The 12,777-nt window shown below is 48.5% G+C and overlaps 1 protein-coding gene and 1 long non-coding RNA gene across 5 annotated transcripts in view; both read right to left on the reverse strand.

The window, feature by feature from the left end:
• The window catches only part of LOC309605611, an 867,207-nt gene that overhangs the window by 329,370 nt on the left and 525,060 nt on the right, over positions 1–12,777 (reverse strand). The gene's annotated exons all lie outside the window — the stretch shown is intronic.
• SDCCAG8 (SHH signaling and ciliogenesis regulator SDCCAG8) overlaps positions 599–12,777 on the reverse strand; it is a 272,072-nt gene continuing 259,893 nt past the window's right edge. Inside the window, exons 17-18 of one of the 4 annotated variants that reach the window (XM_082340479.1) lie at positions 10,601–10,725; positions 599–944 (exon numbers count right to left, since the gene is read on the reverse strand). In XM_082340479.1, coding sequence (XP_082196605.1) covers positions 10,626–10,725 — 100 coding nt within the window. In that variant the 3' untranslated portion in view covers positions 599–944; positions 10,601–10,625. Of the gene's footprint in view, positions 945–3,871; positions 8,908–10,600; positions 10,726–12,777 lie in introns of those variants that run through there. The other 3 variants (XM_082340481.1, XM_082340480.1, XM_082340482.1) reach the window with 3 other exon arrangements.

A 12,777-nucleotide genomic window follows, 5' to 3' on the forward strand; every position in this document is an offset into this window, starting at 1 on the left:
TGGCAGATCTGTGCCAGGGAGAACAGCCTGCGGTCAGGGACCTGTCCCCACTGCAGCCTTGCCCTTAGTGTTCCACTGTCATCCTCAAGGACAACACAACACTTTCAGTGCCCATTTTTATTACTTTAAAGCACTTGAGGGCTTAATTGTGTATAGTAGAGATACTATGTTAAACTAAAATGATGATCTGTGTACAGATGTTTGATAGAACTCTAAGTAAATTTTGTAATTTCACTGAGTACATTTTTAGGCTCCTCTCAATTACTGCATACTGAAGAAGACACATGACACCACCAAGCCAAAGATGCTTTTTGTCTGTTTTTGTTGTTAACAGGGTGGAGAGGATAATGCCTAGTGCTTCCTGGTGTCTTCTGATTGTGCACAAATTAGCAGGATGATAAATAATGGAGTCTTGTGGGATGTTGATTAAAAGCAAATAAAGTTGAAGGATAATATATATAGATCTCACCAAGAGGGAAAGAAACATGAATGGCAGGAAGAAAGGTTTGGTCCTTAATACCCTTTATCCTAGTTAAAATATGTGCCTTTTTTTGGTGTGTTTTTTTCATCACTATAAGATAAAAAGGAAACATTTCAAGTCTTCAAAAAATTCATTTATTGAAATTCACATGTGTAACAGAGCATACAAATGAGCAGATATAAAAACATAATAACTTCGAGCCTTTTCTGAAAACATACACCAGGAGGTCTCCTCATCTAGTGTCAGACTTCAGCTCCAGCCCATCCATCCTGCAGGGACCGCTCGGCAGCGAATGTGGCGGTGACCATGCAGCCCGCCGCAGTCTAAGGTGGGGTCCACGGGGAAGGTCGCGGTGCATTGTGGCATCTTACGTATAAATCAGATGAATGTAAATATCTCTTTGTAAATCATTTATTTCACTGTTTCATCCAGGTCAGCAATCAGATTGTGGCATGCTGGGTAACTGGAAAAAATGATAATAAAAAGTAAGTTTAAATAGATCATGTTCTTCAATGTGATTTGTCTTCTCACTGGTTTAGTTACCTCTGTCTAAGTTTTTGTAGAGAGTTCTTATGCAAAAAATGTAGAAATTGTACGTAACCAATTGTATGAAAAGTTTGTAAGCATATAAGGTGAACTCTTTTAATGCTTTAAATCTGAAAACAAGCTATATTCCAGATCTCTGCGTGTCTCTTAAATAAGGGTGGTCTGATGACAGGACACAGCTAAAGGGCCATCTCTTGCCCCGTGGACAGGAGAAAGGAGACACTGATTCGTGCCAGAATCTGTTTACTGAAAATTGCTCAGACATTACAGTGAGTAAAACTAGACAAGAAAACAGGATGTGGATAGACCAAGTGTCCCTAAGAAATTCCTGGTGAAATGATAACAAGCTAACACCTCCAAATGTTTAGATGCAGACAATGTGTTTTAACATATATAAAGGCATTTTCACATGGAAACCACCTACCACATGCTGGAAGAGGGAATTTAGTGTATGTCGTCTCCTAGTTTTAAACAGGAATAAATGTTTCAAAACTAGCTCATGAAAATTGGGTTGAGGGAGTCGCAAGTTAGGAAAGTACTGAATACTGCTGCCTGCCCTAGTGGATGCGTCTGTTCAAAGTAGTCTAACCCACGTCAGGAAGTGGTGTCAGAAACCACTGGAAATAGTGACATTGCACAGGACATTTCTCGAGTACCTACTGTGTACTGTGTGGGAAGATGACTAAGACACGGTCTTTGCCCTCCAGGAGTGTGAAGTCACTAAGATGGTAGGGACTAGACAGAGGGCTAGAATGATAACTACCAAATCCCAGTTTTCACTTCAAGAGATGAATTGGAATGTAATGCAGGGACACGGGCCCCCATCTGGTCTCTGGCTGGGTGAGAATCATCTTCAAGAGAAACAAGTGGGCTCTGCACTCCCCAACAGAGATTTCCTGAACTAGAGAGGGCTCTTGTCTACCCAACTTAAGCCACGATTACTTGTGGAGGATTTCCAAGACAGGACAACGAGTGATCAGCGTGTCCAAGGTCAGAGTTTGCATGAAAAAAATATGAAAATCAGCCGGTTATCTTTTTTAAAAAATGAGGAAACGTTTACATTTCAAGTAGATTTCCCAGTGTATGTGAGACACTCATGACTTTTTAGTGAGCAATTCTGTGGGTTTCGACACAGGGCAATTAGAGTATGGTGTGCAGCCCCTGCTCTCAGACAGTGGGGGCCCCGGGCGTGGTGAGGAAGTGAGTGGTGTCTGTGTGCATCTCTCTGGGGGTTTGGGAGGTGGATGGACCCTCTTCCGTGGCGCCCATGGGGCTCCTGGAGCAGCACAAGGAAGCCAGGGAGCCCCAGGGCCCTGCCACTGCAGAAAGGGCGCCCCCTGTCCTCAGAGGCTGCCGCCAGCTCCATTTGCCCATCAAACACAGGATCTCCAAGAGTTGATTTGCCTTCCGGTCCTGACTGAACTAGATCCAGTGAATGACTGGCTTGAATGACCCTCCCGTCCCACAGACAGGCAGGCTGCCTGCCCACCAGGTGCTCTGGAAATGGTGGCTTACTGTCTAACTTTAGAGATTCGAGGGCGTCTTTGAATACGAGAATAAGCATAAACTGCAATAGGCACGTTTCAAAAAAAAAAAAAATTTAACTGAACTTGAGGTAGAAAAGACACATACCTGTAACATGCACAACACAGAACAGTAAAGACCTGAAGTAGAAGGGAAATGTACTGTGGGATTTTTTTAAAACCAAGCTCCAGGCAACGGGCAGTTCTCACGTGAGTCTTCGCGGTTCATGCCAGGAACTGCCCATCGCCCGGCCCATTCCCTGCTGGCACTTGCCCAGGGGTCAGCCCACATTCCTCTCCCGGGCTCCGTCAGTTTTCTCTTTCATTTGGTTTTGGTGCAAAGCCCTGCATTCCTCCTCACTTTCATATCACAGTACTTACTGTTCACTGCCCGACCCGTCGTGAGCATTCAGCAGATGTGACTGAATGAATCATGTACCCTGTTATGTCCCTGTCTTCCTGCTAAACAGCTCTCGGTGTCACCCTTGGATGTCTGGATGTTTAGTAAAGAATGTTTCTCAGTTCTTCCCCTTAGGCAGGGAGCATGTCCAGAGAGACAGAATCTTTAGTCACTGCCAAAATCTGGCTCGTCTGCCATCACTTCTTAGGGACATTAGCTATGCCTGTTTCCAGAAGGCTGGTTCACTGCCCACACCAGTGTGGACACCGTGAGGTCGGGCTGTAAGGGAGACGAGGGTGTGTGTGCCGATGGGACACAGCAGTGTGAACCGTGACTTGAGTCCTCAGCCACCATGTTCCCGTCCCTGGACCATCACACCTGTCACCAAGGCCCCTTGCTGTGGACCCCCCTGGGTGATGTGGCCACATCTGCAGGTGTCAGTGGCTGCCCTCCAGATTGAGGAGGGCTGAGAGCACACTGGCAGCTGGTCTTCTGAAGTGCTGTCCACAGACGATATAAATGCTCCCCAACTGCAAGCCCGCTATCAGTGACCCGTTTTCTTTGTTCTCGTTTTAGACCCTAACAGAGCCTTCTCTCCACAAACCCTGACTTGTGTGTCTAATTTGTTTCCGAACTTTAAATTCAGAGTTTAAAAAACGAGTCTCTCTGGGTGACCTGAATTGTTCCCCAAGCAACCACACTGCAGGGTCCAGCCGCACCTTCTCTGCGGCTTTGTTCCCAAGCCTGCAGCCCAGGGACGTCACGGCACCAGCTAGGCCCTACGCATACGGATGCTCACAGTTCGGCCTGCCCCGTGTCTCCATCATCTGTCTCTTCTCTGTGCATCTCCACCCAGCCTCTTAGCAGCCCCTCCCAATGGAATATCCCTCCTTCTTGCTCTTTCCCTTGCTCATTTGTACGTTTTCCATCTCTGTGTGGCCAGGTGAAAAAAAAAAAAAAAAAAAAAAAGGACCTGTTCCTCATACCTCTGTCAGAAAAGCATCTATTTTTAACTCAAGAAAGAAGATAGAATCCCTCCCCCAACCTCTATCTGGGGCATTTCAAAGCTTGGCCTCAGCTGACAGAGCTCCAGGGAAGCCACCAGTACCCTCCTCCATGTGTCCCCACTTTGCGAGCCAGGCCACTGCTCTGCAGCTCTCTCAGCTGGGGCCCAGCTCCAGGCTGCTGCCCTGGGGGAGAGGGGCCTCCCTCCCCCTTCTATGCAGCCCACGGCCCAGGGGATGAATACCAGCCTCTCTGGAAGTTCATTTCCCTGCCCATTTATTTGCCAGTTCTAGTCACTAAACTCCTCTGGGCCTGATTTTTCCATCTGTGCAAAAAGGATGCTAAATGATTTCTCCAAGGGGCCCTTTCAAGCCTCCCGCGATCTCAGTGCTACCCTGCTGGACGGTCATCTCTTCTGGGCCCTGTAATGCAGACAGCTCCGTTTTAAAAGGAAGCTGGTTCTATTACCATTTTTTTTTAACCAGAAACTGAGCGATGTGGAAGCGAAAAACTTACCTGAAGTGGGTCCAGAACTGAGATTTGAACCCAGGCAGTTTGACCTCAAAGTCCAGGCTCTTTTTAATGCTATTCCAACCAGCTTAGTGAAAGAGCAACCGCGTTTGATATTTGTGGGATTAAATAGTAATCAGATATATCAGGCAACCCGGAATAAATCAGCCATGTGACCTATGGGTGGTCACCAATTTGTCCTCACCAGTCCCCTGCAGAACTTTGTGGAAACGTGGCCTCAGACATGACCACTGACCTGTAAGAAGGCAGTTCTCCACCCAGCACGGGGCTCAAGGTCGCGAACTGCAGGTCAGGAGAGGCCTGCCTCTGCCCCACACGAGTCACCGGAGCTCTGGCTGAGCTGTGTACCCCTCCGGCCAGCACAGCTGCCAAACGGGCAGGAGTTCACGGCAAGGTCGCCACCACAGATCCTCGATTTATTCTTCCCTCCTCCCGGCTGCCTGGCTGGGTCTCTGACAATGAAAGCTCTGTGGCAGGCAGAGTTCAGGCTCCATTTTCCCTGGACTCTGGGGCCTGGCTTTGCTGCCCCTGGGCTCCAACATCGGAAGAGAACTACAGAAGCCAGAAAAACGCAACGGTAGAGGCAGGAAAGACTTCCTTGCAGAAAGAAAGTGAGGACAATGACGCTTTAGCTTCCTGGAAAGCAGCAGCTCGATCTGGACTCGGGACTTGCAACGTGGGGGGTGCAGGGAGCCCTGTGCACAGACAGGAGCGGTCAGAGCCGGAGGCCACGCACGCCCAGGGGCGGCACTGCTGTGCCAGCTTCTCCCCAGGGCACACTCCGGCACGGGGGCTCCTTCCACAACCCTCGGGATCCCCAGCGTGTCGTCTTCCAGCTTTCTTGAATCTCATGAGTCACGAGCACTTCCCCTGCACATGGGCAGGGGTCTGTGCTTTATACGCACCATGTTTCCATGGTAAATAGATTTTAAGAATTCCCAAAGGACAGACAGTGTCACCAACAGCAGAGAGTGGAGCCTCTGGCTGCCTCGTGTTTGAAAGCGTTAAAAATAAAGACAACACTGACATTTGGGGTTGTAATGTGACGGGATTACAGTCTTTTAAAGGCAAGAACCACTTATCTACACTACATGTAATATTCAGTGTTTTGTTCACTTGTCTAATTGGATTAAAATATTTAGCTCCCTTTAAAATCTTGATTGTGAATTTATATTGCAAAATGTAATGTCTGACTCGGGAAGCAATAAGTGGAGCAAATGTATCTGAAGCAATGTAAAATTCAATTTATTTTTCTTCCATGAGTCTTATTCTGAAATTATTCACTCTTGGACAAAGTGAACTGTTAACGAAGAGCGAGTCTGGCTTAAATGAAGCTGTATGCACTTTTCAATATCAATTGCACACAGGGCCTTTAGTTACAAAAAGAAAAAAAGTTAAACTATGCTATTTGAGTTTGAGGAAGCTTCTCTGAGGGTCGCCAGACCCCAGGTTAGAAATGCCGCGCCAGGGGTCTTACGTCATTCTTTAACAACCCTCAGGCAGCAGGGAGTTAATGACATTTTCGCTGCATATGTTCAAGTTTATTTAAAAAAATATGCAAGTCACTTCGGTTGACAGTGTCTTGTACACAGCTTTGAAAGAATCAGGGCAAACTTTAACAGAGTCAGTTTTTATTTGAAAAATATTTTCTGGGAATGTATCAGTGTTTATTTTTGAGACTGACAATTCGGGTGAAAATCAGGATAAAAACAAAAAAACAACAATTTGGTTGAAATCAAATTGTTTGTTTTCATCTATTTAGAATTCTTTCCAAAAAAATCTTGGTTCAGGAGGAGGCTTTTTAATTTATTTTATTCAGTGTATCTGCTGTTCTATTCAAGCACCATCTGTCTTGCAGGTAGCTAGCTTCGTGGGAGCGCCGACGTAACTGGGTGAAGCCCTCAGGGCTCCAGGAAGGACCCCCACAGACTCTGTGGTCACCTCCAAGTCCCAGCTGGGCGACCCTACAGCTCAGTCTGCAGGCGCCCGCAGGAGCTGCGCGGCCCTCACTGGAGCTCACAGTTCTGAAGCCTCCCCCTCCCTTTCCTTCAGGTCACAAACGGGCCTTTCCTCCCTTCGTCATCATCTGTGTCTTTGTTTCTTGTGCGTGTTTTCAGCTTTCTTCATGAATCCTTTGGTGGAACGAGGTAATCTCCATGATTTTGAACATAATCACATATGTCTGCTGGATCCATGCACAAGTTTAAATCAAATTAGAAAGAAAATTCACTGCCAAAAATGCTCAAAAGTCATAGGGCCAACTGATTAATCACCAATAAGTCGGTTTCAGATGCTGTTTTCTAAACTGTAAAAGTGATGCATCTGAAGGGACTAAAAAGGCATCCCTCCCCAGACTGAACACCGAGGATGGAATCAAACAGCCTGTTGGGACAGAGGCTATCAGAAAATGCAAATCAGCTGAAACCTTATCCATCACCAAATAAATATACAAGTAAAATAATCTTGATGTAAACGACAGTCCTCTAAGTGGACAGATAATTTCCATTCTTTCCCGTCTCTCGGATTCCATCCTCCCCGAGAAAAGACTCTAAGTTCCTCACCAGCTGCCGCCACCCATCCTGGCCAGATGTTAAGAGCCCCAGGCGCTGGGTCACAGACCTCTGACCCCGCTCCCAGCTGTCAGGCCTTACCAAGACTCCCCTGGGGCCCAGGTTCTGCATCCTGGACACCACCCCTCAAGTCCCCACCCCCCAACAACCACCATCACTCCCACGGCCCAGTCCTCCACTCCTGTCCCTGAAGAGAACAGAGGAGAATCATGTTTGGAGTAAGACTGGGTTAGTGTTTTCATGTCTCTATTTCGCTACAAGAACTAACATAGCAATTCATGATGTTTCAAAAGCTGTCTCCCAGAAGTGTTTTCCCCAGGAGATTCATAAAGCCAGTGTTTTTAATCAGTCCTAAACTAAGAACAAGTCAGAAGAGCAGCCTTGAACTTGGCGATCAGCAAACTGAGCCACGTCCACTGGGTTGGCCACAAGGCCAGCCCGACTCTCGCCAGCAGCGTTTCAGGGAAGACGGGAATTCTCATGGCCAAAGAATGTCACAGGGGCAGTTAGGACGTTGAGCAGCGCCCCCGGCCAGGCATGTTGTTGTGCATGTTTCAGAAGTTAAGCAGAAACAATTTAGAATAATAAAGCCTCCTAACCAGGCTAGATGTTTCCTGTCAGAGGCCACTGGCCAACCCGAGCTTGTCATCTGCTTCAGGGCCCAGGGCTCAGGCACAGGAGCAAATTGGAGGGATGTGACTCAGCTTCAGAGCAGCTGCCCAGGCCAGAAAATATCCATTCTCTTTTGAGAATCCAGTGGATAGAGATTTTTAGAGTTTGACGTGCAAAATTATTATGCTTAATTCATCCAGGCTGGGAAAATGGAAGCCTTTAGCTAAACCATCCCGAAACCAGAGACAAGCCAGAGGACTCTCTCCAGGAGAAGGGTGGGTGTGGAGTGGATGTGGCCGGCCACTCTGGAACCCTCGGGAGGCAGCACCCTCCAAATACCTGCCGGGGTCAAATGGCAGCCTCAAGGGCTCCCTGGAAACTAAACTCAGAGTTCAAGTTTATTCCACGGCAGAAACAGATCTAACGTCGCACTTGGGCGCAAAGAGTGGGCCTTTGGTTTAGAGAGTAGAGAGCTTGCCTGGGTTCCTGCCTCCTCTTTGAATGCTAGTATTTGCTACTGAAAGCCAACATTTTCTCTACCAAGCTTCTTTTGTCATGTTCACATTAAAATAATTCCAAATGCAATATCTGAATCTGAAAGATCCCTTTAGAGATGAGCCAGATGGGCCAGTCTCAGATAGCATAGGATGGTCAAATCATTTCTGTTGCTTCAGGCAAGGGAAAAAAGACCTGCTCATTTTTCTGAAGAATTTTGAGGTTTTAGGGTTTTTTTTAAATGCATTTTACAAAAATTTTGCAATCCATTTGGCAATTATCAGGTTTTTAAAGCCCTGGAAGAGGTTTCTAAGCATTGATGACCCATGTTAAGATCTAAGTGGGCTGTCAGGTAGGCAGATGGGGAGTTAAAAGGCAAACCCCACAGGATAATGATCTGGTCCAGAATGGAGAAGAAACCGCCACATGCTCAGAGCTTGTATAGAAGACTCTCCACAACCCAAGTTCTGAAGTCGTTCTCAGCTCTTGGAGGCCAGGAGCTCCACTGGTGCTGTGAGTCCCTCCAGCTGTCTTGGAGACCCGATGGCCCCAACCTTTGGCTGGCACCACCCAGGGCCCCCCTCAAGGACCTGCCCAGACAGCTGAGTGCTGGTCGAGGTCTGGCCGCACAGGTACAGGATGAGGTGGCTGCACACACTGGAGGAGCCGGGTGAGAGCAGTGAACATCGTTCCATGGCTGTTGGTCCCACAGGATCTCTGCCCAACCTGTGCTTCTCCCAGGACCTTCCCCAGTTTGGGGAGGAGAGAGGAAAAGAAAAACCCTGATATTTCTTTGGCCTGTAATATATATGCAAGACAACCTGCCATGCACCTCGCAGCTGCCCTCATTTAACACTTCCAATGTCCCTTTGAGTTAGGCTGGTATGGTACCCACTATGCAGATGTGGAAACTGAGGCTTAGAAGAGACTTCAATGACTTGTTCAGGGCCTAGGGACGACGATGCATTCTGGAATCATTCTCTGTTCTTTCTGCCTCCCAACACTTTCAGAGGCTCTCAAACCCTACTGTCTTCACTGAATTATCCAAACAGCTCGTTAAAATGCAGATTCCTGGGCCCTGCTCCCAGAGATGCCATCTTGGTGTGTGTGTGAGAAGCCCTGGAACCCATGTTCCTTTATTTATATGTTATATGATGCTTATACAAGCATACCAGATACCTGTGTGACTGTAGGGCGTGTGGCTTGTGCACCACCCTTCCCTGCGAGCAGCCTCAGAGGCCCTGGGAGGGGACAGTGCAGGTGTGTCTCCGTCCCCCGGCTGAGCTCAATGACTGGCTCCTGGGGATGCTCATTTACTATCTGTGGAACAAATGAGGGCTTTTGCAGAGGGGTTTGGTGGGCTGAGTGGGAAAAATCACTCAGAGGATAGTGGCTCCTCGATATCTGTTTGGGCACATGGTCACTTTGAAAAAAGAATGAGACAATTTCTCATCATTTTCATCTCCTGATGCATTTTTCCCATTAATCATTCCAAGCCCTTCTTGCACGGCGTCCCCCAGGCACTCAGGGAGCACCTGGGAGCAATCCTAATTAGAGGCTGAGGCCTCGGCCAGCCCATGGACCACCTCATTATCCTAACAAAGTGCTTGATGGGGTAAAAAGCCCAGCCTCTCTGACAGGCAGAGAAGCAATTTAGGGGAAAAAAAAGGTTTCATTCCCTACACCAAACTCACCTGGACACTCTTTCCCCCATTATCCCTGCTGGTGGCCCCAGACCTAACCTGATCAGGCAAAGTCTGTTAAGGAGTGAGACTTAGGCTCCATTTTCAGTGTCCCTACTTGCTAGCTGTATGCGCTTGTTTGAGCCTCAGCTTCCCCATCTGTGAGATGGGGATAATCAATCTTGCAGGCTTGTTCAAGAGTAATGAGAGTTAATGCATGTTACCTATGGAACACTGCCACACCCTCCGCAAGCACTCCAAACCCTGGCTCCATTATCAGCCAGCTGATTTAAAGCGAGACTCCTACGTTCCATTCACAGGCACTCCCCTGATTGGGAGCGCCTCTTTCCTCCACCAATTCAAACCTACGCATCCCCCAGGGGCAGTTCAAAGCCGACCTCCTCCAGAAAGCCTCCTGACCACCGCAGCCCGCCCCACTCTCCCGCCTCCTGCGCTCCTCAGCGGCGGTGCCCGCACGCTGCTGCTCGGCACTCCGTGTGGCTGGGTGCTTCACTGTGGGTCTGTCCTCCCGTACGAACTTTAGCTCGCTAAAGCGGGCAGGTCCAGGGCCCGCACTTCTGCGTCCTCCACTGTGCCCAGCACAGTCTTCAAGATCTCCCTCCCAGCTTATTCGCTAACCAACGTGACCCCCCGGGGCTTTTAGCCTGGTAAGACGCAGCTCTGTAAAAGGAACCAGGAAGAGACCACGTGTACCCCGGTGCATTCTCTGGTGGGCGAGGCGCCCTGCACGGTACCTGGGATCTCAGACGTCCCACCTCCTCAGACGGGCTGTCTCTCCAGCAGAAGCCGGTTCTGCTTGCTGAGGAGCTGCACCAGCTGCTGGGCTGCGGCCTGGCTGTGCTTGTCTAGTTGCTTTAGCCTGGAGAAAAATCCACCGCAGAATTAGGGATGGGTTCTGAAAACTGGGGGCAGTAGGCGTCAGAGAGCCGGGGAGCAGAGACTTCAGCCCTTTCCCTGCGTTCCAGCGCTCTGTGTGTCGGAGGGAAGCCCCTGACACTGAACTACGAGCTGGAAGTCAGGGTGACCCCGAAGTGAGGCCCTTGGACGTACTCCTTAAGGTGAATGGAAGTGTGTCAGATACGAAAGGCAATTGGGAGTCTTTTCGGTGACCTGTCAGTGAGGGAGCACACAGATAAAACTGAAGAAAAACTCAAACCTTAAACTCCCAGAGGTCAAAGATGAGGGGCCTAAATGCCTCCATTGTTCAGCTGGAAACGTCTCTGGCAGGCTGGAGCAGACAGCCGGTCCCGGCTGGGGAAGTGGGCGAGGGAAGGCGGAAACACTGAACTAAGGGTTTTCCATTATTAATCACTCAGTCAATCACGAGCTCCGGCATCGCTGACCAGATGTCTTTAAAGATCCTAAATTTGTCATTCTGCTGATGGGCTCTCCTCTCCAGACTTGCTAATTCACTATTATCCTCATTTGTCCACAGACGGCTTCCTACAACCAGTAGCACACTCTCCCATGGAAATGTAGGCCTTGGATTAAATTTAGACTTGAACAACTACCCAGAACTGTTCCGGAAAGAAGTTGGGTATGTCATATGCCCTTCCTCACAGTCCTCAAAAAGCACCAACAGTGAAATTAAGTTGTATTTTCACAGGAAAAGGATTTTAAAAGCTCAAGATGCCTTTCAAACTTCAGGCTACATGTCCTGCATTGAGTCAGAAACTTCGAAGATGGCTCTGCAGACCCTGGGCTCAGCCTGCCCTCAGTTCGAGCTCTCCTGCGGCCCCGTTTCCGGCGGGCTCTGAGCACAACTAAACATCTGCAAGGACAGACATTCGGGACTTAGGTAGGGGTGGGCAGACTTGTTTACTAAAATGATGCAGCACCTGGAGACAGGTAAAACTAAAACTGCACCCTGGGAAACCTAACAGTGGTCTAGTACTTTACTCACGCTCTCCTCAGGTTCCTCCGCCAGGGGCAACCCTCCCCATTTCCCAGATGGCACCTACCGCCTGCCCCACCCCCTTCTCGAGCTCCAGTGGGTTTTGCAGGAGGTTGTTCAAGCTGCCCCAGAAGGCACACTTACTGCACCCCAGTGTGCAGCCCTATCCTCTCCGCCAAACACTCTGTGCTCCGGGTTTTCAGTCACACCTGGTTTTCTACTACCGCTCCTTCAAGGTGTCCCACATTGCAAGGGTGAGAGGCGGGAACTGGAAATACCTGAGGCAGGGGTCTAGCAGGCGCTGCGCATGCTCCCCAGGTAGGAGCCCGCTCTGACCACGCCCATAGGTCTATGCCCCGCCCACTGCCCCTGCTGTTTCTGGAGAGAGCAAGGACCAAAGACAGTCTTTTTTTTTTTTTTTTTTTATACAGGAGGTTCTTATTAGTTTTCTATTTTATACCTATTAGTGTATACATATCAATCGCAATCTCCCAATTCATCCCACCACCACCCCCCCAGCCCCGTTTTCCCCCCTTGGTCTCCATATGTTTGCTCTCTACATCTGTATCCCTATTTCTGCCTTGCAAACCAGTTCATCTGTAGCATTTTTCTAGATTCCACATATATGCGTTATTATGCGATATTTGTTTTCCACATTCTGACTTACTTCACTCCATATGACAGACTCTAGGTCCATCCACCTCACTACAAATGACCCAATTTTGTTCCTTTTTATGGCTAATATTCCATTGTATATATGTACCACTTCTTCTCTATCCATTTGTCAGTCGATGGGCATTTAGGTTGCTTCCATGTCCTGGCTATTGTAAATAGCGCTGCAATGAACACTGCAGTGCATGTCTACTTTTGAATTATGGTTTTCTCTGGGTATATGCCCAGTAGTGGGGTTGCTGGGTCATATGGTAGTTCTATTTTTAGTTTTTTAAGGGACCTCCATACTGTTCTCCATAGTGGCTGTATCCATTTACATTCCCACCAACCGTGCAAGAGGGTTCC

This window comes from Balaenoptera borealis (genome assembly GCF_965194805.1).
Source record: "Balaenoptera borealis genome assembly, chromosome: 1".
Classification (NCBI taxonomy): Eukaryota; Metazoa; Chordata; class Mammalia; order Artiodactyla; family Balaenopteridae; genus Balaenoptera; species Balaenoptera borealis.